This window comes from Apodemus sylvaticus, chromosome 5 (genome assembly GCF_947179515.1).
Source record: "Apodemus sylvaticus chromosome 5, mApoSyl1.1, whole genome shotgun sequence".
Classification (NCBI taxonomy): Eukaryota; Metazoa; Chordata; class Mammalia; order Rodentia; family Muridae; genus Apodemus; species Apodemus sylvaticus.
In genome coordinates, this window is record NC_067476.1 from 10,056,819 (window position 1) to 10,082,105 (window position 25,287).

Sequence of the window (25,287 nt, forward strand, 5' to 3'; positions counted from 1 at the left end):
CCGTCAGTTACTTTGGCTTTTCTACATTTGGAACTCAGATCCTAAAAGTTTTCCAAATGGCCTGGTATAATCCTTGTGATCTGGAAGCTGAGGCAGGAGTATCACTAGTTTGAGGCTGGCCTAGAATACATACCAAGACTCTGTCTCAAACACAAATAAGAAACAAACAGAAAGTCTCCAAACAGAAATGGAATGCGTGTCTGTGTGTGTGTGTTTATATACACACATATATGTATAAAAGCATAATACATACATACATATATATATATATATATATATATATATATATATATATACATACATATATATAGTATGTGTGTGTCTTAACTGATTTTGTGCTGGGGATGGAAGGGAAGGCTTAGCTGTGACTGTGACAAACGAGTGCTCCACAGTGAGCGTCCTTTATACCATTTTTGAGCACTTGAGATAGCCTAAAAAAAAAGCAAGGGCCAGTCAGTGGCATGCACATTTAATCCCAGCACTCAGGAGGCAGAGGCAGGTGGATCTCTGAGTTCGAGGCCAGCCTGGTCTACAGAGTGAGTTCCAGGACAGCCAGGGCTATACAGAGAAACCCTGTTTCGAAAAAAATCAAATCCAAATAAATAGATAAATAAATAAAACTAAAATAAAAATAAAAACAAACAAACAGGATCCAGGCTCAGTTGGTAAAGTGCCTGCCACAAGGATCTGAGTTTAACCCTGAACATCATGGAAAACAGCCAGGGTCGGGTGAGCGGTGTGCAAATAAGCCCAGCTCTGTAGAGGCAGAGATAGGAAGATGGCTAGCACCAGCTAGCACCAGCTGCTGGCCAGCCGGGCTGCGAGGGCAAGCTCCGGGCCAGCAAGAGAGCCAGCCTCACAAAGGAAGGTGGTTCAGCATCGTGGTACATACCTTTATGCCAGCACTCAGAGGCAGAGGCATGTGGATCTCTGTGAGTTCAAGGCCAGCCTGTCTACAGAGTGAGTTCCAGGACAGCCCAGGGTCCACAGTGAGACCCTGTCTGTAAATGTACACACACACACACACACACACACACACACACGCACACACAGACTCAGTGGACATTTGGGAAGCCAGATGTGGTCTGAGGCTGGGTGACTGCCAGCAGAGGTACACAGTGACTCCCAGGCACTGCGGAGCGCTCACCTGGAAGATGTTGGGGATGTGGGTGTGGTAGTACTCCCACTGCTCCTGGTTGAATCTCTGCAGGATTAAGGAGTAATCCGCTTTGCTGTCCTCTGCCATTTGCTGACGTATCTGAGCTTGTTGTCGTGCCTTGGGGCAAAAGTAAGAAAATACTGTTATACAGATAGACAAAAGCCTACAGCAGGGCATACCAGGGCCCAGAGCACTTGATATACTTTCTATAATTTATACAATGAAAAATTACTTCTTAGGCTAGGCAGTGGTGGTGCACATCCACACAGCACTCAGGAGGCTGAGGCAGGGGGATCTATGTGAGTTTGAGGTCAGCCTGGACTACAGAGTGAATTCCAGGACATCCAGGGCTACATAGAGAAACCCTGTCTCAAACAAACAAACAAACAAACAAACAAAACCCCCAATTACCCCTTTGTGATACTGGACTCAAGAACCCAGAGCCTCCTGCTTGCTGACCCGGTGGTCTCCCCTCCTGCTTGCTGACTGGAAGGTTGCCTTCGTCATGTTGTCTCTTCACAACAATGAAACCCTAACTAAGACAGACTCGTACCCACTAACCACCTCAGGAGCCTCAGGAGGGTTTTGTTTTGTTTTAAATGTATATGGCTGTTTTGTGTGCACATACGTCTATGCACTGTGTGCTATTGCCAAGGAGGCCGGAAGAAGGCACTGGGTCTCCTAAAGTTAGAGATGGTTGTGAGTCACGATATGGGTGCTATGAATCAAACCTCAGTTCTCTGAAAGAGCAGCTCTTTAGAGTCAGTTTGGGGGAGAGGTTCCGGGTGTCAATCAAACCCATGGGCTGGCTCATGACAGGCCTGGGTCTCCAGCCCACTCAGGTGAGTTTTTACTTTCCAAGTTTCTCACTGGCTTCCGACCTGGTGACCTTAGCCTGAGTCCCACTCTCCCCACACATTCCAGTCTCTCTGGGCCAGCCAAGGGGCCGGCCCTGGTGGCTTCCTTCATTTTCCTTCCTACTCATGAGCAAAGTATTTCCTAGTCTTTCCAAGTGTTTCCTCCTTCCCTGGGGCTTTTCGGTCCTGCAAGGCATGGTGTCCTCTCCGCTCGCCCAGGCGGGTCTCAGCCACCACATTCTTCCCCTTTGCTGGCAGCCTGTCACCTCATCCTGGACATATGCCCTGCTAACCTGGGAGTGTTTTAGCCACCACCTTCTTCCCCTTTGCCACTGTGGTGGCCTGTCAACCATATGCTGTCCTGGCAATGTGCTCTGCCTTCTGCCACCGACAGAGTCCTCCCAACAAGTGCATTAACTGAAGTTTCTGTGACATTCATCCCTAGCTACCTTCAAAAATCCTCTCCTCATGGGAGACAGCAGCCATCTTGATCACTGTTCCCTGCCTGCCTTCTATCTGCATTGCCAAGGCCTCCGACCTGAGCTCCCCAACTTCCCCCCACCCCCATTATCATCTATCATCGCTACCAATATTCTAAAAAGGGGATTCCCGTGTATGCTAAAACTTCTAAAATATCTTCTGCCTCGTTTGTTCATAGACCTTCCTTGGAAAGTCTCATAGGGGGGATGGAGGGAGGGGAGGACAGGGGAAGGGGGGGCATCCTACGCCAGACACAACATTATTGCAATCAGATAAAGTGGTTGACTGTTTATTTCAGAGAAATAGTCCTAAAACACAATACGTATGTGTGGATGTCAAACACACATACACACACACACACACACACACACACACACACACAGATAGAGGGCAGTTTAACTGCTAAGAGCCGTGGCTGTGGTCCTTCAGCATTGTCTGGGCTGTCTGGCACGGTCCCTTGTTTCCCCTGAACCCCTCAAAATGTTTCAACCCAGCCGTGGAATCACTTTCATAGCTTATTAACACCTAAAGTTTCAGGGTGTCCTCCCCGTGTCCCATGCAGCAGTGATGATAAAAGCATTCAGGACCTCAGGGTGAACTCCATGAAGCCGCACGTGGCACGTGGGTAATGGTTGGACACGGTGTCTCCTGGCATCTACGGCGAAGGATCATGGTGTCTCTCCTCTCAGTAAACTTGTGTAAAGACAGCCACGGTCAGAGGGGCATAGGTGGCACACACCTTTAACCTAGCACTGGAAGGCAGAGGCGGAAAGATCTCTGTGAATTTGAGGCTAGCCTGGTCTATAGAGCACCACGACAGCCAGGGCTACACAGAGAGAACTTGTCTCAAAAGAACTAAAACCTAAAACTAAAAAAAGGGGGTGGGGGTGGGGGAAGCTGTGGTTATCTATCTCTGAGGCCAAATTTCCTCTCCTAACCACACCACTGACTCACCAGCTTTAAAAAAAAAAGCTCCTATTCTAGGAACATCTTACATGCAACACTGCTGTAGCACAAAGACACACAGAGGTGATGTGTGTGTGTGTGTGTTTCAATGAGTTAGAGTTTCAGAACGGATTTACACAATTCAAAAGGCCCACAATGCCAGTGGATGTAAGTCATAGACAAACTGAATGAGACTCAGGTTATCTTGTTGCCATCGGAAATATCAAACCTATACTTCAAAATTCCACTGAGAAACCCCGGGGAATTTCCCCAAATAAATCCAAATGAGACCAGGTATAGACCCTACCATGCGTGGGTTTGCTTTAAAAAAATATTTTTTTTTAGCAAGTATGTTTACTTAATGTGTGTATGGTGCTGCCTGCATGTGTGTCCGTGTACCATGTATGTGCATTCTGTCTGTGGAGGGCGGCAGACGGCATCAGAATTTCCTGCAACTAGAGTTTCAGACAGTTGTGAGCTGCCGTGTCAGGGCTGGGAACTGAAACTCAACAAGTGAGGCGTCTCTCCAGGCCCCTAAGATTTCCTGGTCCCTACCTGGCCTCTGTATGGCCTCTGGATGCAAAGGTCAGAGGGCCGTTGTTAACAGGAAATCGAGCTACAGTCCAGTGCTCTCCACTGCTAACGATAAAGTCGCCCATCTTCCCCATTTGGTCATCTTATCTCATATTCTTCAAGAGAGTTGACTACTACCTGGTTAATCCAATGTGATGTCTTTCCTTAGGGTTTAGAACATAAAGGAGAAAATGACAGCGTGGTCTCTGTCCATCTTTAGCCAGGAATGTAGGGCGCGCTAAGAAAACAGGTCAGGTTTGCTCCCCTCCGTAGCTATTCATCCTTCTACCCCGTCTCTTCTTTGTGACTGTGTATGGCTTTCAAGAGCCTAACCACTCAGTAGACAAAGGCGAGATTAAATTAAATATTATTAGATTGTCCAGCTGCATGCCAGAAGAAGGCATCAGATCACATTATAAATTGTTGTGAGCCACCATATAAAGTGGTTGCTGGGAACTGAACTCAAGACCTCTGGAAGAGCAGCCAGTGCTCTTGACCTCTGAGCCATCTCTCCAGCACTAGATTTTTTTTTTTTTTTCTTTTAAAGACAGGCTTTTACTATGCAAACCAGGCTGGCCTCGAACTCAGAGGTCTGCTTCTGCCTCCTGAGTTCTGGGATTAAAGGTGTACACCATTATGTCTAGCCAGTTGTTTGGCGTTTGAAGTAAATTGGAAAGGTGACAAAGCACAGGGGGTACCTACCCTGAGTTCTTTTCTGGCTACGCTGTGATGTGTGATTAAAAAGTAGGTTGTATGTGACAAACTGCTCAGTGGCTGGAAGGGGAGACTTCCCAAGCATTTCCCAAAGTCAGCATGTACCAGAAAAGGTCAGCCACAGACACAGTTGCTGTTTAGTTGCATGCATGGGCTCTGATCCTCTATAGCAGTGGTGCACTATCAGACAGCCTGTGCATTAGATATTTACATTACAATTCAGAACAGCAGCAAAATTATGGCTATGGAGTAATAATTGTGTGATTGGGGGCCGCCACCACACGAGGCGCTGCATGAGGTATTAAAGGGGTAAAGCACCAGGAAGGTTAAGAGGCACTGCTCTCCCCAGCTTTGAGACTGGGTGAAGCTATTCTAGCTGAGGAGCTGGTTCAATAGACGGGTTCAGCTAGTAGCCCCATCAACAAAAAAGGACTTGATTCTTCTCCATGGCAGCGCCTCAGAGCACACCACACAACCAACTCTTCAAAAATTGAGGGAGCTGAGCTACACATTCTTCTCACCTCTTACCAACTGGCTAACACTCCTTCAAGGGTCTCAACAACTTACTGCAGGAAAAACCCACTTCCACCGAACTGCAGAAACTTCTTTCTGAGAGTTTCCTGAATCCTAAAGCATGGGGAAGGAGCAGGCAAGACGGCTCAGTGGGTAAAGGTGCTTGCTGCTAAGACGCCTGAGGTCTATTCCAGGGTCTTACACAAAGGAGAGACCAATAACCTGAAGGTGTCGTCTGCCCTCCATGTTCATGAGCGCACACATATACACGTACCCAGGACAGCGAGATAAAGCTTTGGGCCACCGTGAATAGTGTAACAGGTCGTTCTCTCCCAGCTTGGGGTTCCGTTTGCAGTGCATCCTGGGACGACACAGGGCCCATGTGACCCTCGTTCAGGTAAGATCACAAGTGGGGGAAGCCTTGCCATCGTCCATGTGACTCCAGTGAGGTAGGAAAAAGCGGCATACTGACCTTCAACCAGACTCGGCAGTCTTGGAGACAGCGAAATGCCAATCAATCCAAACTCTCTTTATGCCCATGGCCACCCTCACGACCTCGGCCTTTTCCTGTCTCATGATGACCAATCGATGGTGAGTGACAGAACCTAAGCTGCATCTTCTAATCTGTTGTCCCATGGCACCTGTGATACCCAGCAAAGGGGACATCCAGGGAGCAAAAGGGACCGCCAGGCACTGTTCCTTGTTTGCTTTGATACAGGATGTTAGGAATAAAGGTGAGCTGGGTGCATTGTGGCGCATGCTTTTAATCACAGAACTCAAGAAGCAGAGGCAGGGGAATCTCTGTGAGTTCAAGGCCAGCCTAGTCTATAGGGTGAGTTTCAGGACTGCTAGGGTTACAGAGTGAGACCCAGTCTCAAAGCACAAAACACTCACTGCTCTTGCAGAGAACCTGAGTTCCCAGCATCCCACATGGTAGCTCACAGCTATCCTAACTCAAGTTCCAGGGGATTCCATGCTCTTTTCTGGCTTCTGTGACCTACACATGTGGACAAAACACTCATATACATACAATGAAAATATATAATTATTTTTTAAAAAATTATAAAAATCCAGTTGGGTGGTGGCAGAGGCAGGTGGATCTCTGAGTATGAGGGGTTAGCTTGGTCTACAGAGTGAATTTCAGGACAGTTTGAACAGTTACAGTTTCAGGAGTAGACAGAAAAACCCTGTCATGAAAAAAAAAAAAAAACAAGCAAAAACACAAAACAACTATTATAACAATAAAAATCAAACAAATCCAAAAAATTTATAAACACCCTATCTTTTATTACCAAAAGTCTGGGGCTTGGGGGAATCAGCAAAGACCACCATAGGAGTCCCATGGTCAGAGCGCTGGCTTCTTGCATTTCCCTTTGTGAGTTATTCAGGAAGGCCTGGGCTGTGTTTTACACCACAAGAAGAGGAGGCTCACGCTGCCCTTCATTCCCCTGCCTCAATGAGGCCTCCATGGTGCATCCACACAGGCTGCTCAGAATCTGCAGTGCTTGGCAGCCTGTCCCTGGAACTGGCAGATGGGCCTGATTTCCCCCACAAGGAAGGCCCTGGGGGAACCCAGCAGGGTCTCTGGATTCTAGCAACTCCTCAAATTCTTTGGGCCAAGAGAAAGGTAAACTCAGAACTGTAATATTGTGGCTTTTTCCACCCTGCATTCTTTTTCTTGGGATGACCAAAACAACAACAGCAACAACAACAACAACAACATCTGGTTGCAGAAAATAACTTGTCTATAGAAATTTTTTTTCTTATCTGTCTGTTTTGTTCTATTTAAATAGGACCTTACACCAGAGCTCTAGATAGCCTGGAACTCCTCAAATTCACAGCAATCCTCCAGACTCCTGAGTGCTGGGATCACAGACATGCACCAAGATAGTCAACATTAAACTTACAGTTTGTATAGTTTATAAAGTAACACATTCCTGCCCATCCTGTCTGTTGAGAGTCTATCTGTCTGTTGGATGCGGCCAGGAAAGAGAGCAGGACATACAGACCATCAGATATTAATAATGTAATAGGATGTTAGTATCACAGCATGGTATTACCTGTTTTCTAGGCACTTTATATCAAAAGATGCAAACCCACAGAGGACCCCAGGATCCCCTAACCATTAAAATGAAAGTTTTCTAGACTTGCCGATATGCACGGGCCAGCCAGAATGGCTCTGGCCCAGCCTCTGGCAAACAAGCAACTCTTCACCTGTGAATACCTAGGAAACCATTTTATTGATTTGATTGCTTATTTACTTATTTTTATTTTTTTTGGCAGACTCCTCTGACTGCTGAGGCTGGCCTCCAGCTCCCTGGGTAGCTGAGGATGACCTTGACTGTCCGGCTTGCCTGGCTGCACATCCCACAGGCTGAGCCGGCAGCTGGTACTACCACACTGTTTTATGCAACCCAGAGCCATCCTGGCTGCTAGGTGAGCCTGTTAAGGACTCTGTTGCCTATCTAGCCCCGAAACCCTTTAAAATGTTCACCACAGGTGCCCTACAAGCCAGGCCTACAGTGTAACACTCTATAATCCCAGCATTTGGGGAACTAAGACCATGAGACTCTGTCTCAACAAACAGACAAACAGACAAACCAAACAGGCAAAAAGGCTGGGCAGTGGTGGCGCACGCCTGTAATCCCAGCACTTGGGAGGCAGAGTCAGGCGGATTTCTGAGTTCGAGGCCAGCCTGGTCTATAGAGTGAGTTCCAGGACAGCCAGGGCTACACAGAGAAACCCTGTCTTGGGAAAACAGAAACAAAAAAACAAAAAACAGGCAAAAAGAAAGGGACTAGCTTATGCATTGGCTTTGTTCGACAGCTAGTAATTGGAGCCGATAACCGGAAAGCAGGGCTGGGATTCAGCTCAGTACCTGCTGCACATACACAAGCGTCAGGATCAGTCTCTGCACTAACGAGTAAATAAACAGAAGCCGATGTCCAACCTGGTTCAAAATGAATAATGTAGGCCAGGTGTGGTGTGACCTTTAACCCTAGGACTCGGGAAGCAGAAACAAGAGAATCTGTTAGTCTGAGGCTGACCTGACCTATAGAGAGTTAGTTCCAGGCCAGCCAAGGATACCCAGTGAGGCCATGTCTCAGATTAACAACAATAATAACGATGAAAAGAATATTTAATGAAAAGAAATGAAAGCTTCATAGCTTTATATAATGTCTTAAAGACTTCAAAACTGTATTTTTTAAGATTTATTTTTAATTGTGTGTGTGAGGGGAGAGCAAGTGAGGGCAGTTGTCTGTGGAAGCCCAGAGAGTCAGATGCCCTGCAGCTGGAACTGTAGATGGTGTGGGCCTCCTGATGTGGGGGCGTGGTAGGGAATGAATTTGGTTCCTCTGTAAGAACAGCAAGCATTTCTTCACCGATGAACCATCTCTCCAGCTCCTAAAGCATTCCCAATGCACGCTCAGCTGGGGACTAAACCTATGCCCCCCCCCACACACACACATACACACAGGAGCTGTACCACAAGCTAGCGGTGGTGGCACACACCTTTAGTCCCAGCACTCAGGAGCCAGAGACAGGCATATTATCTCTGTGAGTTCAAAGCCAGCCTGGGCTGCAGATCAGAGGTCAACCAGGGCTGCAGAGGAACCCTGGCTGGGAGTGGGCGCAGGGGGATGTACCTCAATGCTAATCATGAAACAATATTTATAACTTAATTGCATTATTAAGGAATATCTTCTTCTGTCCCAATGGTGAGTGCATGGTGTAAATTCTAGCACTGGCGGCTGGAGGAGTCAGAGGTTGGAGAGACAAGCTTGCCTCTGAGGATGGACCCTGTGAAGCTGGGCAGAGGGGGAAGGGCGGGACTGAGAGAGAAGAAGCCGGTCTTTGTCCGGCCGTGCAGCGTGCGGTGGCTTAAGTGGCATTGTTGAGCCTTTCCAGCAAAGGGTTGCATCTAGAATACATTTTCGACTTCAAAACTAAGAGACAATTTCTATTCAGTCAGAGTGCTGGGAGCTGTTGTTGGAAACTTCTAGGCTGAGTGCTTGCCAAAACAATGCAGTCTGGGATAAATTATGAGGCGGTGAAAATACAAAACAGAAAAACTTCAAAATAAGTTAACCAAAGAAATATGCCTGAACTATTCCAGCAATTTCCTCAAGGTTTTTATTCCCCGCCCCCCCCCCCCCCAGTCTTACAATGTCCCAGCCCCAGGACTGCGGGTTACTCTGGTGCACAGTCATTGAAATAGGAGAAAACAAAACAAAACAAAAACCCCAAAACAGAAAGATAGCAAATGAGAGCAGGATCTCCATCCGGACACCATTCACTTGCTAAACAGGGCCATAAAAGGCTCTCTGTTGCGCAGTACCCCAGTTACCCAAAGTAGAATTCAAAATGTCTGTTAACTCAAGGGGAAAAGCAGCTTCTGCTGAGCTGAGCGGCACAGGCTGTGTGGACTAGTGTCATGTCCAGAGAGGAGACTGCAGAGACAGTTTTGGTATTAGCTCTTATGCGCGGAGGTAATGAGTCATGGTCCCTAGGTCCCTGCCCCCTGCCCCGCCCCCATTGCCACTGCAGTAGAGTGTTTCCTTATGGGGTGTTTGAAACTGCTATCTCACTATGTATCCCTGGCTAGCCTGGAACTTTCTAAGGAGACCAGGGTGGCCTTGAACTCACAGAGACCCACCTGCCTCTTCTCCTGAGGGCTGGGGCTAAAAGTGTGCTCCACCCCTCCACTCCATTCCTTCCATCTTCTCTCAACAAGCAGCTCCAGGGCTTGTAAAGTTCCCAGCACCCATTGCTATGGATGCCCCTGCTAAAGGTGAAGGCCCAGGGCACGGCCACCAGGGTTAACAAAACACTGCATTTGCTTCTCAGGGTCACTGTAGAGACACTTAAATGGCTTGTCAATGCAGCTTTAGAAAAGAAACATCCCGGGAACCGGATGCACACCTTTAATTCCAGCACTTGGGAGGCAGAGGCAGGCAGATTTCTGAGTTCGAGGCCAGCCTGGTCTACAAAGTGAGTTCCAGGACAGCCAGGGCTACACAGAAAAACCTTGTCTCGAAAAAAAACAAAAACAAACAAAAACAAAAAACAAAAAAGAAAGAAAGCAAGAAAAGAAAAGAAACACCCCAAAGGAGGCACAATCACAGCCCAGCTCACACAGAAACAAGAACAGCATTGTCTCAGGGTTTCTATGGCTTCAATGAAGCACCATGATCAAAAAGCAGGTTCTGGAGGAAAGGATTTATCTGGCTTCCACGTCCACATTGCTGTTCATCATCTAAGGAAGTCAGAGCGGGAACTCAAACAGGAGCTGATGCAAAGGCCACGGAGGGTGCTACTTACTAGCTTGCACAGCCTCCCCAGGACCACCAGTACAGGGATGGCACCACCCACTGAGGCTGGGCCCTCTCTCGTTGATCACATAATGGTTTTGTGTTTTATTTGGTTTTTTTGAGACAGGGTTTCTCTGTGTAGCCCTGGCTGTCCTGGAACTCACTCTGTAGACCAGGCTGGCCTTGAACTCAGAAATCCGCCTGCCCCCGCCTCCCAGAGTGCTGAGATTACAGGCATGAGCCACCACCGCCAGGCATGTTTTTGTTTTTTAAACAAAGTGGGTTATAGGCCTGCGCCCTGGGCCTGGTGCTTGCCCCTGACTGAGCCGCCACTCTGGTCCTTTCCTCCATTTCTGAAGTTAATCTGAACTTTCCTGGTGGCAGCTGTTGTCCTTGATTGTCTAAGTTACAACAAGCATCTAATGAAGACTGCTTGATACAGCGGTGTCATGCTCCCTTGGTCTGAACCTCAGAGGCAGGGCGGGGCAGATCTCTGAGTTCCAGGCCAGCCTGGTCTATAGAGTGAGTTCCAGGACAGCCAGGGCTACACAGAGAAACCAAGGAATGTCAACCTTGAGACGGCCCAGTGGTTAGAGCACTTATTGCACTTCCAGAGGTCCCAAGTTTAGTCCCAACAATCACACAGTGGCTCACTGCTGCCTGTAAGCCAATTTCCAGAGGACCCAAAGCCCTCAGGAGGCCACACTACACTCTTTTTTTTTTTTTTTAAGATTTATTTATTATTATATGTAAGTACAATGTAGCTGTTTAGACACACCAGAAGAGGGCGTGGGATCTTGTTGCAGATGGTTGTGAGCCACCATGTGGTTGCTGGGATTTGAACTCAGGACCTCTGGAAGAGCAGTCAGTGCTCTTAACCACTGAGCCATCTCACCAGCCCCACACTACACTCTTGATGCACACATATAAATTCAGACTCTCACACACATATGCATAAAATCATCAATAAAAATTCTTTGAAAAAGAATGTCCAAGCCCATAAATTAGCATACTAGTTGCCCCGCAGAAACAATGCACACCCTCACTAGGTTGGCATTTCCACCGTCCTACAGCTCCAGAAAAGCAGCAATCACTGTCAAAGATATTCATTCAAGAAAGATTACAACACACCAGGGATCAAGCTACCCTGAGACCCAATACCACAGAGAAGAGCAGTGACCACAACCTGGACTCTCTGAGTGTCTGAAAGAAATAAAGCAAGATGCCAAAAGACAAGTTGAAAGTAAAAAGCCACAGAGGTCACATCAGTAAGACGCTATCAGTGAAGGTCTGAAGAAGACTGCCAGAAATGCAAAAGGAGCTGTGGAATTAAAACGCTCAATAAATGAGCTAATAGAATGAATAAAAGTTACACAAAAGTTCACATCTGGAGAGAAACACAATGAGGTCGGAAAATGGCTTAGTGAGCAAAGGCTCCTTCCACGAAGGCCTTGTGAACTGAGTTTGATCGACAGGCCCATGTAAAGGTGGAAGAAGAGAACTGACTCCTCACGTCAGTGTGTCACCCTCACAATGATGATGATGATGATGATGAGGAGGAGGAGGATATGAAGAGGCCTATGGAATACATTGAGGAAATATACATACATTTAGCACAAGTCCTTGAACCATCAGTTCCAGTGACAGAAAGACATAAATAATTTTTGAAACCAGGGTTTCTCTGTATAACAGCCCTGGCTGTTCTGACGCTTCTTTTGTAGATCAGGCTAGCCTTGAACTCAGAACTTCGCCTCCCCCTACCTCTATGGCTGAGTGCTGGGATCAAAGGTATATGCCACCATATCTGGCAATTTTTGAAGCTTTAATGCGTAAAGTTTCCTTGAATTTATAAAACAAAGAGATACTCAAGGACACCTAAGCAGGGGAAATTAAAACCAAAAACTATGTTTTGAAATACAATAACCATGCCATAGAACATCAAAGACAAACATGGTATCTTAGCCGATAGAGTAATGCCAGCTCTTTTCGTAGGAATGCTAAAGTTAAGTAGAGGACAGATTCCTAACAGAGTATGAGGTGGCTAACAAGGGAATGATAGCTTCAAAATGTTGAGAGAAGAAAAAAGTCAGCCTAGAATTTAATACCTAGCTAAACTATCACATCAGCATGATGATGATGAAACAAAGACATGGGGAGAGCAGTGACCACTCAAACTCCTAGAAAAAAAATTAAACTATGTATCATCTATGGAGAAGGACATTTACTTCATAAAGGAGTATCAACAGTAACACCTGGTGGCCTGCATCATATTAGCTTTAGCACTGTGGGTAGGTGGTGAATAATAGGAACCCAGGCTGCCTAGTCCAGGCTAGTTCACAGCTGTGTACTGATTCCCACTTACTGCCTTTACTCAGCCTGCTTGTCTACTCTCTTCCGCTTCTCTCATATCAAGAGCTTTGGCAGACAGCAAGGAGTTTATTCAGTGCAGCACAGTGGTAGAGCCACCTGTCGAGAACCACGACCATGTAGCACAGAACGCCCCACCCCTCAAACCCCAATACTGGCAGTGCCCACGTAGGCTACTAGACCTCTATCACGTTCTCAGCCCCACTCTTTGTATGGCTCTGGGATGGTTCTGGGGAAGGCATGCTTTTTCAGGAAGGGACTTCAGAGCATCCCACAAGGTCACAATCACCCTACATCTGGTTTCTGAGATGCTTCAAGGTCCCAGTCTCACTGCTCCAGGTCCCCTATCCTCTCTTTCAAGGCCACACATGCAGTGGGCCTTCTGCAGTGCAGGAGGAGTTCTCCTCGCCCCAGTTGCTCTGACCGTAAGACACCTTTCCAATTCCTCCCCTCCTTTAAGCCTATTCCTACACAAGTGATGTGTGTGTGTGTGTGTGTGTGTGTGTCAGTGCACAACTGGGGGTCAGAGGACAATGTGTGGGAGGAAGTTAGTTCTCTTTTCCCACCACATGCGTCCCTAAGAATAAACTCGTATCACCAGGTTTGGCGACATTTGCCTTTACCTGCTGAGCCATCTCAATGGTCCACCATGTTCTCTTTCTCTTTCTCTTAAAATTGTTTTTTTTGAGAAAGAATCTTATACTATGTAAACATTGTGGAACTCCAACTCACTCTGTAGCACATACTGGACTCAAACTCACAACCCTCCTACCTCAGCATCTCAAGTGCTAGGAGTATAGACAGACGGTGTCACACCACTGTGCCATGTCTGGTTTTGAAGGTCAGTCTTGAATGTAAACTTGATTGGATTGAGAAATACCCATGAGGTGAGGCACTTGTCTGAGTCTGTGCAGGGCTTGTCCACAGAGGGAGATGAGGGCTCTGGCACAGTCAATGGATTAAACCTCCCATTGAGTCAGCATTTGAGCCATCTTCAGGGAGAAAACGGGCTATAATGGTGTGGCCTGGTTAGAGGAAACAAGTCCCTGGACATGTGTCTCTGAAGAGCCTATCTTGTGCTGTTTTCTGTCTGGGTCTCTTTTTGTTGGTTTCTGTGATGTGAACAGCTCCTCTTTGCCATGCTTATCCTGCTAGGACAGAAAGAAACTTCTAGGGCTGGAGAGACGGCTCAGCGGTTAAGGGCACTGACTGCTCTTCCAAAGGTCCTGAGTTCAAATCCCAGCAACCACATAGTGGCTCACAACCATCTGTAGAGAGATCTAATGCCCTCTTCTGGAGTGTCTGAAGACAGCTAGTGTACTTACATATAATAAATAAATACATCTTTTTTTTTTTTAAAGAAACTTCTAGAACCTTGAGCAAAGTCTTTCCTCGAGCTGTTTCTGCCAGGCATTTGGTCACAGTGACAATGACTCTAAGGCCACTTGCTTCTCAAGGAATATTCATCACTCCATATCCAACCGCCTCCCACTCTCTGTATCTCCTCTCTTAGTCGACTATTATTATCTGACTGCTAAGAAGCGGTCTTCACCCAACAAGTACTCTGTAAACGCCTAGATGCTTGGAATACTCCTTGAGGCCACAAATATTCACTTGATTAGCAGAGTATTAAAGCCACACATGGTGGCCACATGCCTTGGATCCCAACCTTTGTGACCATGCAGCACAAGGACTGTACACTGGGGGTCAGCCTGGGCTACTTAGCAAAAGTAGGTGCTCTCAAAAACCTAATATAGGGCTAGCGAAATGGCTCAGCGGGCAAAATGTTTGTATATTTGATGGCCTGAGTGTCAGCTGCAAAATTCACAGTGGAGGGGACTGTCTCCCAAAAGATGTCCTCTGACCTTCGAGTGAGAACCATGGCACACACGTTTATGGGGCATAAAAGTGCACACACATGCACATATGCACACAATGATAATACCCCTCTAGCAGAATAGTGGGAGCACTATGTAGTCCATGACAGACTTAAGATAGCAAATACAGTGTGGTCCTGTGGGCTGTGGGAGAGAGCTAGACCACCCCACTTAGAATTCATCACAGGCCATGGAGACCTCTGGCCAGTCCCTGAGGTGGATAATCTTACTCCTTAGGCAGGAAACCTCAGAGATAAAGTAAACTGCCTCCTGTCTCCCCATTAGGAAGGCAGGGATACACTCTCCAAGTAGATGCATAGCTTCCTGCCCCAGGAGCTAAAGCCTTTTGGGTCCACTGGATATTTTTACAAATCAACTCAAAAGCTGCCGGGGTCTTCTTTTAGAAGGAAATGCTGTCTCCACAGCTGATTATAGCTCAGAAAAAGAAAACACAGAATAACAAAGAATCTTTTAGGGATCCACTTATAAAAGACCAATATCTATGTTTTAGATTTTCCTTTTAATTTTCTTCAATTTTCTTTTGTTTTAAATGGAAAGCATTTTAGCTTGGCATGTCTCGGGACCTTGGCAGGCAGAGAAATGTGGCTCTGTGGGTTTGAGGGAAGCACAGTCTATAGAGTGAGACCCTGTGTCAAGAAAGCAAAGTATTAGGCTGGAGAGATGGCTCAGCAATTAAGAGCAATGGTTGCTTTTCCAAATGACCAAGTTTTAATTCTTAGCACCCTCATGGCACTGTCTATAATTCCAGGTCCAGGGGATCTGACACCCTCTTACAGACACACATGCAAGCAGAACACTAATGTACCTAAATATAAATATAACAAAAGATAAATAAATCATTGCTGGGTAGTGGTGGTGGTGGTGGTGGTGGTGGTGGTGGTGGTGGTGGTGGTGATGGTGGTGGTGGTGCATGCCTTTAATCCCAGCACTCAGGAGGCAGAGATGGGTGGATCTCTGAGTTTGAGGCTAGCCTGGTCTACATAGCAAGTACACAGAGAAAACCCTGTCTCAACCTCCCCCTACACCCCACAAAAAAGCAAAGAAAGTATTTTTAAATTCCTTTAGGTTCCAAGAAAATGGTGCAGTTGCAAAATGTATTTCCTGCATTTGTACTGGCCACTTCCTCTTTTTATCTCTCTCTTTTTAAATTGTTTTCTAGATCGCTGGCAGGCTGTGGGTGACCCAGAGACTGACAGGACCACACCATTGTTGCCTTTAAGAAACCTGCCTACTGGCCAGGTAGTAATTATACACACTTTTAATCCCAGCACTTGGGAGACAGAGGCAGGTGGATTTCTGAGTTCGAGGCTGGCTTGGTCTACAGAGTGAGTTCCAGGACAGCCAGGGCTACACAGAGAAACCCCGTCTCGAAAAACCAAAAACGAAACTTGCCTTCCATGGCCTTCCTGAGTCCTTCCTGAAGGATTCCATCAGAGAACTAGTCAGACATTTTTATCTAAAACAAAATCAGGGGCAATCATGAAAGATGCTTACACATTCAATAAAGATGTCAACTCAGTAGCACAGTGACAGCAGAGGAAGGAACTCTGTCATTCCAGATGTGTCCAAACGCTGAAGGAGGGGTGAGCTGGAGACACACTATTTCCTCAAATGGTTAAAAAAAAAAAAAACCCCAAAAAACCCTCTGCTGCCTGCCTGGCTCCAGTCTCAGCAGGTCTGCCCCACCCCCCAACTTCAGGCACTGGGACTGGGTTCTTAGCGTGGCTATGTCCTAGGCTGCCCACTGCAAGAGTCTTGAGACAATTACCAGACAATAGTGTGAGCAAAGTACTTTCTTGCTTAACGATGGCTTCAAGATGTTCTTGGATTCAATTTTATTTTTCTTTTTACATTTTATCATATAATGTAAGACCATTAAAACACACCACATACCCCTCCTAGACTTCTAAAATATTTTACTTTTATTTTTAATGGTGCGCCTGCATGTGTATATTCTGTAGAGACCTGAGGAAGACAGATTAGGGCATCAGATCCCATAGAGCTGGAGTTACAGGCATTTATGAGCTTGCCATGACTTCTGGGGAACTAAACTCTGGTTCTCAGCAAAATCTGAGCACACTCTTTTTTTTTGGTTTTGGTTTTTTGGATTTGGTTTTTTCGAGACAGGGTTTCTCTGTATAGCCCTGGCTGTCCTGGAACTCACTCTGTAGACCAGGCTGGCCTCCAACTCAGAAATCCACCTGCCTCTGCCTCCCAAGTGCTGGGACTAACGGCGTGCGCAGCGTCCTATCTCTGACACATTTCTTTAATTGATGATTGATAGGGGAGGACCAAGCTCACTGTGTGCGGTGCCAGCCCTGGGAAGGTCGTCTTGGTTGTAGGAAACAGGTTGAGCAAGTCACGGGGAGGGGCAGCCGTTAAGCAGCACTCCTCGGAGGGCTCTGAGTTCTCGTCCCTACTTTCTTCCTTCATGATGGACTGAAAGTAGCAAGATGCAACACCCCCTTTCTTCCCTGCGTGGCTTTTGACTATGATATTTACCAAGGCAAACCAGGGTAGGCTTCACAGTGAGTGCCCATCCAGGGCTACACAGGGAGACCCTGTCTCAAAAATCAAAACTAAAGCCCGAAATCAGGGGTGAGCAAGATGGCTCTGGGGGTAAAGGTGCTTGCGGCCAAGTTCGACAATCTCCAGAACCCACACGGTAGAAGGAGAGAAGACTCCTGACACTGTCCTCTGACCTCCACTGGTGTGTTCAACGCCCCCATCGCCACGAATCTCTAAATACACAAACAAACGAATGTAAAATGCTAGACTCAGCTCCATGGGAAAACAGGAGAGACTCTAATTCCATGCCCAGAAACTAAATCAACCAAATCCCAGCTTCCACTCTTTTTTTTTTTTTAATTTTATTTTTTTAAAGATTTACTTATCTTCAGCTATCTTCAGACACCAGAAGAGGACATCAATGGGACCCTATTACAGATGGTTGGGAGCCACCAAGTGGTTGCTGGGAATTGAACTCAGGGCCTCTGGAAGAGCAGTCAGTGTGCTTACTTAACCACTGAGCCATCTCTCCACTCTTGTGTCCACACTTCTTACAATTCTCCCTTCATAGAGACTCTGGTCTGCCTCCTTTCTGACTTCCAAATGGAGACATTTGAGTTACATCTTCAAATTAACTGCCTTCAAACTCTCAACACTTTTACGTTTTAGTTGTTCTTCCTTCCAGGAGGAGTGATCTGAGACGTCTTTCTCTGTATCCTAGGCTGGCCTGGAACTCGCCCTGTTGCCCACACTGAATGTGCACCAACCTGAGTGCTGGTTTTACAGCTGCAATGTTACCACCGCCGCCACCACCACCACCACCACCACCACCACCACCACCACCACCACCAAACTTTTAGAAGTCATATTACCATAGAAAAGTGAGAGGTACAGTCTCACAGAAACTGCTCTGCTCTTTGGAATTTATATTGAGAATTCTAGTCTAATTTAACCTTTGGGGTTTTTTTTTTTTCTGGCTGGCCTGGAACTTGGTAGCCAAGCCTGGCCTCCAAAGTCATGAAGACCCAACTGTTTCTGCCTCTCCAGTGCTGGGATTAAAGGTGAGGGCCACCACACCTGGCAATAATTTAACTTTTAAGTATTTCCTCAAATTGAATTACGTAACAAAAAGGCCTCAGGATTAAACCAGAGAGAAGGTCGCCCAGGTGGTGGTGGCGGCGGCTCACACCTTGTATGCTCAAAGGTGGATCTCAATTGGAGGCCAGCATGGTCCCCAAAATGAGTTCCTGGACTACACAGTGAAACCTTGTCTCCCCCAAACCCCCACCCAAAACACACACACGCAAAAGGAAAAGGAAGAAGGAGGGGGGGGGTGAACTCACAATAAATATCTAGAGAGTCCTGACTAGCCACCCCTCTTGAAGTGAAAGCACACAAGCATTTTGTGGCTAAGAGGGACCCATAAACTCAGACTGTAGCCACAGAGGAATCATATCTCCAAGGAAAGTAAAGAAAGGGTCAGGAGATGGCTCAGTGGTAAGATACTGGCCACCAAGCCTGACAACCTGAGTTCTGTCCCCGGCACCCACATGGTAGAAGGAGAGGACCAACTTCTGAAGAACACACACACACACACACACACACACACACACACACACACACGCACACACACACGCACACCCGCACAGATATATCACACACATACACACACACATACCCCAAGATATTGATTCTGCAAATTTATGAAAACAAACAAATAAACCATTCAGTTTAGCCAGGCAGTGGTGGCACACGCCTTTAATCCCAGCACTTGGGAGGCAGAGGCAGTCAGATTTCTGAGTTCAAGGCCAGCCTGGTCTAGGGAGTAAGTTTCAGGACACCCAGGGCTACACAGAGAAACCCAGTCTTGGAAAAAACAAAACAAAAACAAAGAAAACCAAACCAAACCAAACCAAACAAAAAAAGCCACACAGCTCAACTGCAGCTGCCTGTAGCCACTGACTACATTGTTAGACAATGCCCTGTCTTGCAGTAGAGGTTACAGAGGAGATGGCCGTCACATGACAGAGCCAGGTTTTCCCACCAGGCCTTGGATACACTGGAATTTAACACGAGTGTTTAGAAAACAGTGCACTTTGTTGGGAAGGTGCTTTGCAGACTGTACCTTTTGAGGATCTTGCCCTCCCAATCACTACCAGGCTGGCAAACCAGGGCAGTTGAGAACTCCAGGACCCCGCCAGGCTTATCCAGTGTGGCTTGATCCTAAGCAGTGTCATGGTGACCCTGCCATCACAGTTTTTGCCACTTGAAAGTCATTCCAGAGTCATCTATGGGAAAAGCCACTGCTCGATGAACATCAGGAGAGGCCGCGGAGGGCAAGTCCCTTTAAGGCCTCAATGGCCACACCCACACCCTCGCCAGTGGTAAAGAACAAGGGGCCAGGAATGGATTCAAACAGCTCAAATATTAGAGATCCGGTCAACTTGCTAGATTTTCTGAAAACTAAGACACAGGGCTGGGTGTGGCGCTCTGTTGGGCTGTAGCTTGCTGGTCTGGCTTGAATAGGACCCTGAGGAGCTCCGTGCTCAGCAAGGAATAAGCGGCCATCCAGGCACTTGTTAGAGCCAGCCTGGTCTTCAAACGGAGGCCCTGTCTCAAAAAGTAAAATACAAAACCAAACCTCCAAAACAAATACTGAAACCTCCTATCTCTTCGTAGGACCAGGGCCTGAGAGAGCTGGTTGGCATGTCTTATCTTACTCAGCGGGTTTCCTAAAGTTCACGGGGCTGCCCCCACAGGATGGGGTCATCTCAGCTGGACTGGCTGCTCGGCCCCCAGGACCCACTGCGCTCTGCTTCCCGAGTGCTGGGATTCAGGCATGCATCACCATGCCCGGCTTTTCCATGGGTGCTGGAGATCCACTGAGCCATCTCCCCAGCTCCAAAAGGGAGCTTGAGGGTTTGTGTTGGGGAAAGGATGGTAAGATTTGTTTCTACAAAAACCAGAAAATACATTCCAACATATTTAGATTGTAACATAACTAGATCAAGCAACTGAAACCCCCACCACCACACAAAGCTGGTGAGCCCGGACTCTCTGACAGCTGTGCCTTGGTAAAGGACAGGTCGAATGACAACTTGCATGCAACGTGTCTTCTCCTTCGTCACCAGACCTCTGAGGAACACAGTATCCAGGTAACATCCAAATACACACTTCTGCCCAGAGAGAAACAAACCCTTCCAGGGAATTACCAGGCTCCTGGCCACAGGCAAAAGTGTCATAAGGTGGGAGGGGACTGTTTATGCAGGAGGTTTGAACACAATACTGTGGCAATTGTGACACAAAGCCACAGTAAGAGGAACAGTGACGTCTTCAGAAAGAAAAGGAGATTCAGCTCATATCTAGACCTAGACATTCATGCAAACTTATACTGCATACCTATCCCCTGGGCACAATCTAGAGTCTACACGAATGTATCCAGGGAGACACATGACAGCGTACTATAAACTGTACAGCTGGCTGCTACATCAGGGAGAGGAACTGCATCAAATACAACCAGGCCACTTAATCTGAGGAACTTGGGGGAGAGAGACACCTGTACAGAGTCAAAGACTGTCGGACGTGGCCATGGAAAGCAGAGTGTGAGCATGCACCCCTGAAGTGTCAGTATTGGGGGTGCTGGGGCAGGAGGACAGCTGAGGCTATGTAGGGAAACCTGGTAAAGGAACAAAGCAAAGAAGACAACGGGGAATTCAATGAGAAAAGCTGACATCATGTCTCCACGTGGCTGCGGTGGACAGCAGACTTAAGATTCAGTGTTTGGACTCCAATGCTTGTGGTCTGATGTCTGTGGCTCCCAAATTAGGGTTCTCACATTCCTGGGGAGGGTGGCCATGGAACTTTCAGGAAAAACAACAACAATAACAAAACCAAAGCTTCATGGCCAGAAAGATAAATCATGGAAATATTCAAGCAATCCAGGTATGGAGTGAATCAATTTGGCAGTAAACGCTAACATCCTACACTGGGGGTGTGGGGACAGCTCCGACAGTAAAGGGTCTGAGGTGCTAGCACTTAGCCAGAATTTGCATTCTTAACACTATAAACAAAACAAAACAAAATAAAACCCTAGCAAACAATGCTATTAACCACACCCACAGGGGCAGGGGCATTCTCCAGTAACCTCAGTGCTGATCAGGGTGGGGGCAGGTAGATCCAGGGCCTTGCTGGAAGGCAGCTTAGCTAGAGCTTCAGAGAAAATAAAAACCCACCAGGATCAAAGCAGGAGCAGAGGATAAAATACCCAATGGGAACCCGGGAGATGGCTCAGTGGTTAGGGGCCGTGTCTCTGGGGAGGGGGTGGGGAATCAAAGATATTTTGGCAAAACAAGAAAAGAGCAACAATTTCTTTAGTGATAAAAAAAAGACACTAAAATCAGTCTTTGACTTCCTCCTGCCTCCCTTGCCCTCCCCTTCCTTTCTTTTTGTTTTCAAATGAGATATCCGGTAGCCCCAGCTGGCCTTGAACCTCTGTCCTCCAGACTCCAGGGCTGCATGCTCAGATTAGAGGCATCAGCCTTTACAATCTAAGTGGAGAAAACGCTGAAGCACTCTCCACAATCAAGAAGAAGATAAAGAAAGCCACAAAGACAACTACTCTAGGTACAAGAAGGTCGCAGAGTGGGGAAGAAGATAAGAAAAATAAATACAAGGCACAAAGATAGAGGGAGCGGAAGACTACCACCCGAAAGCCAAAATGGGGTCACTGAGGGAGGCTCCGGGCTCCCGTAGTGATAAGCAGCCTACATTCTAAACCTCCGAGAATTAAGGTCTCAGAAACAGTGTTGATGGGTGCTGGGACTCCTTCCCAGGCTCCCTGGAAGAGCAGACCCTGCTCTCTCTAATCCCTGAGCCATCTCTTAGTCCAGAATTTCAGACAGTCTCATATATCCTAGAATGGATTTCGGTCCAATGTACAGCCAAAGACGACCTCCATCCCCTGACCCTCCTCTTCACTCCCAAGGGCTGTGGTTTCAGGCTTGAAAGCACCATTCTCAACTAGGTAGTGCTTTTTAGGAGGGGCTGTCAATGGTTCCTGGGCCCAAGGCCACATGAGTGCTACCTGTCACAAAGACACTTGCACATAAATAATTGCAACTTAAAAAAATTTAAGCAACACTTTAAATTCACAGTTAGTAGAAATTTATGTTAAGTATGGTCACTTAAAAAATGAATATCTTGCTGAGTGTGGTGGCGCACACCTGTAATCCCAGCACTTGGGAGGCAGAGGCAGGCGGATTTCTGAGTTTGAGGCCAGCTTGGTCTACAGAGTGAGTTCCAGGACAACCAGGGCTACACAGAGAAACCCTGTCTTGAAAAAACAAAAACAAACAAAAAAAAATATCTTTTGAAAAGAAAAAGTCTACCCTCATGATGAATATGCATTTTAGTATGCTAGGTAAGTAATCAAATACACGGACACACACAGACACACACACTCTTCCAACTGGGACATTGCCCAGCCTGTGGCATTTCGGACTCCTCTGGCAAACCGAGTGGTCCCACAAGAGGCAGAGCTTTTCCAGAGAAAAGCTTAGACTGTGATGGATGCCCAAATGGCCCTGGGCATCGTGAATGAAAGCCACTATTTAATGGCATAATTGTGTTTACATTTTCTTGATGACTTTCATAAAAAGAAAATTGGGCTTCTAGGGAAAGTCCATAGACACTGGCAGGGGAAGACAACGGAGCACTTCATATCGGAGCCATCGGGGAAGAAAGCTCTCGCAGATTTCCAAATGCCCGCCCCCCTCACCCCAGCCTCCTGGGTTTCAGCCTGAATGAACCCATGACACAGCAGGGCAGACATTGGCTGTTCTGATGACACTGAGCTGCCGGACTCTCCCTCATGAGCTGAGACGGCTGCTTCAGTTGCCTAGACGTGGGACTTGGCCTTTGACGAGCCACGCTACAGAAGAGTGTGGTCTCCTGAACCATGCCCGCTGTGATGTGTCCAGGTCTCCCATGTTGGTGACTAAGCATTGTCACCTCAACCCTGGTCCCAGGGTGATGACAGAAAATGAAACCCTTCCTCCCGTCAGGTACCCTCTTGTGGTTATGACTGAAAGAGGAAGCCGAGGCCAGGTCTCTTAGTGGCCATGCAGGAAGCACGCTCCAGGGAAGTGAGACTGGGACCTCACCTTTTCCACATCTGCCTTGGTCACGTTGATATCGGCGTCCATTTTCTCAAAGTACTGCTGTGCCCGGTCAGCCTCCTTGCAGTCCCGCTCAAACCTCCTCTTACTCTGCAGACAGAACACAGCCAAGGCTGCGGGTCACACACCCTCCCTGCCACCTCTAGAGAGACCCCCACGGCCATTCTCCCAGGAACCCACCCTCGTGCTTCGTCATTTCCAGAAGTGACCTAAGCACTCGTCCACATCGGAGTGGCGCCTGTCTGTCTCTGCACAGGAGTGACGTGCCTCTCCCAGAACACCTGAGTGAGTGTGTGCACCTGCGGCTTGCACATGAGGAGGTTAGAAGTCAACACCGGCTGTCTTCCTCAATCACGCTCTACACTGCTTTAAATAAATAGCAAGATTGCTTTCCATTTCGATTGAGTGTGGTTATCCGGGCACCTTCAGAACCAGCAGGGTTGGATTCCCCAGGAACTGGAATTACAGGTGGTTGTGAGACACCCAACACGGGGCCCACCAGATCCTCTGCAAGAGGATCGGGTGCAGGTGCTGGTGGAGCTGTTACCTCTGCACCGCACCCACCATGCTCTCTGAGACTCGGTCTCTCACTAAGCCTGGAGCTTGCGGATAGGCTAGGCTGCCTGGCCAGACAATGAATCCCTGAGATCCTCCTGTTTCTGCATCCCCAGTGCTCGTATAATAGGCGTGTGTCACTGCGCCCAGCTTTTTAAGTGGTTCTGGGGATCCAAACTCAGGTCTTCGTGGTCCCAGGACACATGCTCTACCCACTGAGCATCGCTCCAGTCCTCCTCAAGAACCTCTAGCTCAGCGCTTTGCCATAACAGTTCTATGAAATGAAACCCAAATGAGGAAAACCCAGGGAGAAAGAAGCCGCCTTAGTGGTCTCTGCCTGACTGTTTTCCCTTGGCGAGCCATTCAAGCCAGATTCAGATTGAAATGAGCTGGTCTGAGGAGACACTGGTTTAGCTGCCGGCTTCTGGCTACCCACTTACCGACTCCAGCTGCTTCCAGCATGTCTCTATGTGCTGCTGAGCCTTCCGTCCATCGTGGAAATTCTGTGACGCAGAAAACAGAGCAGGGGTCAGCATCTGCCCTCCTCATACTCACGCAGGAGGAAAAACCTTCTAGCTAGTTAAGTAGTTTTAAAGACTTGATATTTATACATGTGGGTGTTTTCCCTGCATGTGTGGTGTGTGTGTAGTATGTGTGTCTCTCTGTGTGTGTGTATGCACCATGTTTATGCAGTGCCCGTGGAGGTCAGAAGAGGGCATCAGATCTCCTGGGGCTAAAGCTGCAGATGGTCATGAGCTACCAGGGGCCACTGGGAACCATATTCAGGTCCTCTGCAAGAGCAGCAAGGGCTTTTACCTGCTGAGCCATCTCTCCAGCCCCGGAGCCTTTAGGTGCCATCTGGGCTGGAGGTACAACTCAGCAGAAATGTGTGCCTGGCACGTGTGAGGAGGCCCTGCAAAACGAGTAAACAAACATTGACCGTCTAGTCCTTGCTGTCCAAAGAAATGTGAGTTCATGCTGGCTGGACGAGTGTGGTTGATGCAGGAGGATTTCCAGAAGTTCAAGTCAGACCCTAGACCCAAGTGAGCACCCCCCCTCCGCCATCTCAAACAACAACCAAGTTGTTTAAATGATAAGTTTAAATGATAAACAAGTTAAGGGGAAATGAAAATAAGACGGTTTGAGGAGTTCCTTCTCGAGTTTCAGACACAGCAATATTGAATGTGAAGTTGTGTGTTGCTTGCAAAAACAACAGACATGCCTCACAGA

The 25,287-nt window shown here is 47.4% G+C and overlaps 1 protein-coding gene across 8 annotated transcripts in view; it reads right to left on the bottom strand.

Moving 5' to 3' along the window:
• Window positions 1-25,287, bottom strand: part of Fnbp1 (formin binding protein 1) — a 113,306-nt gene that overhangs the window by 29,208 nt on the left and 58,811 nt on the right. For all 8 annotated transcript variants that reach the window (XM_052182112.1, XM_052182110.1, XM_052182111.1 and 5 more), the window contains exons 5-7: window positions 24,498-24,560; window positions 23,488-23,592; window positions 1,148-1,276 (exon numbers count right to left, since the gene is read on the bottom strand). In XM_052182112.1, coding sequence (XP_052038072.1) covers window positions 1,148-1,276; window positions 23,488-23,592; window positions 24,498-24,560 — 297 coding nt within the window. The remainder of the gene's footprint in view (window positions 1-1,147; window positions 1,277-23,487; window positions 23,593-24,497; window positions 24,561-25,287) is intronic.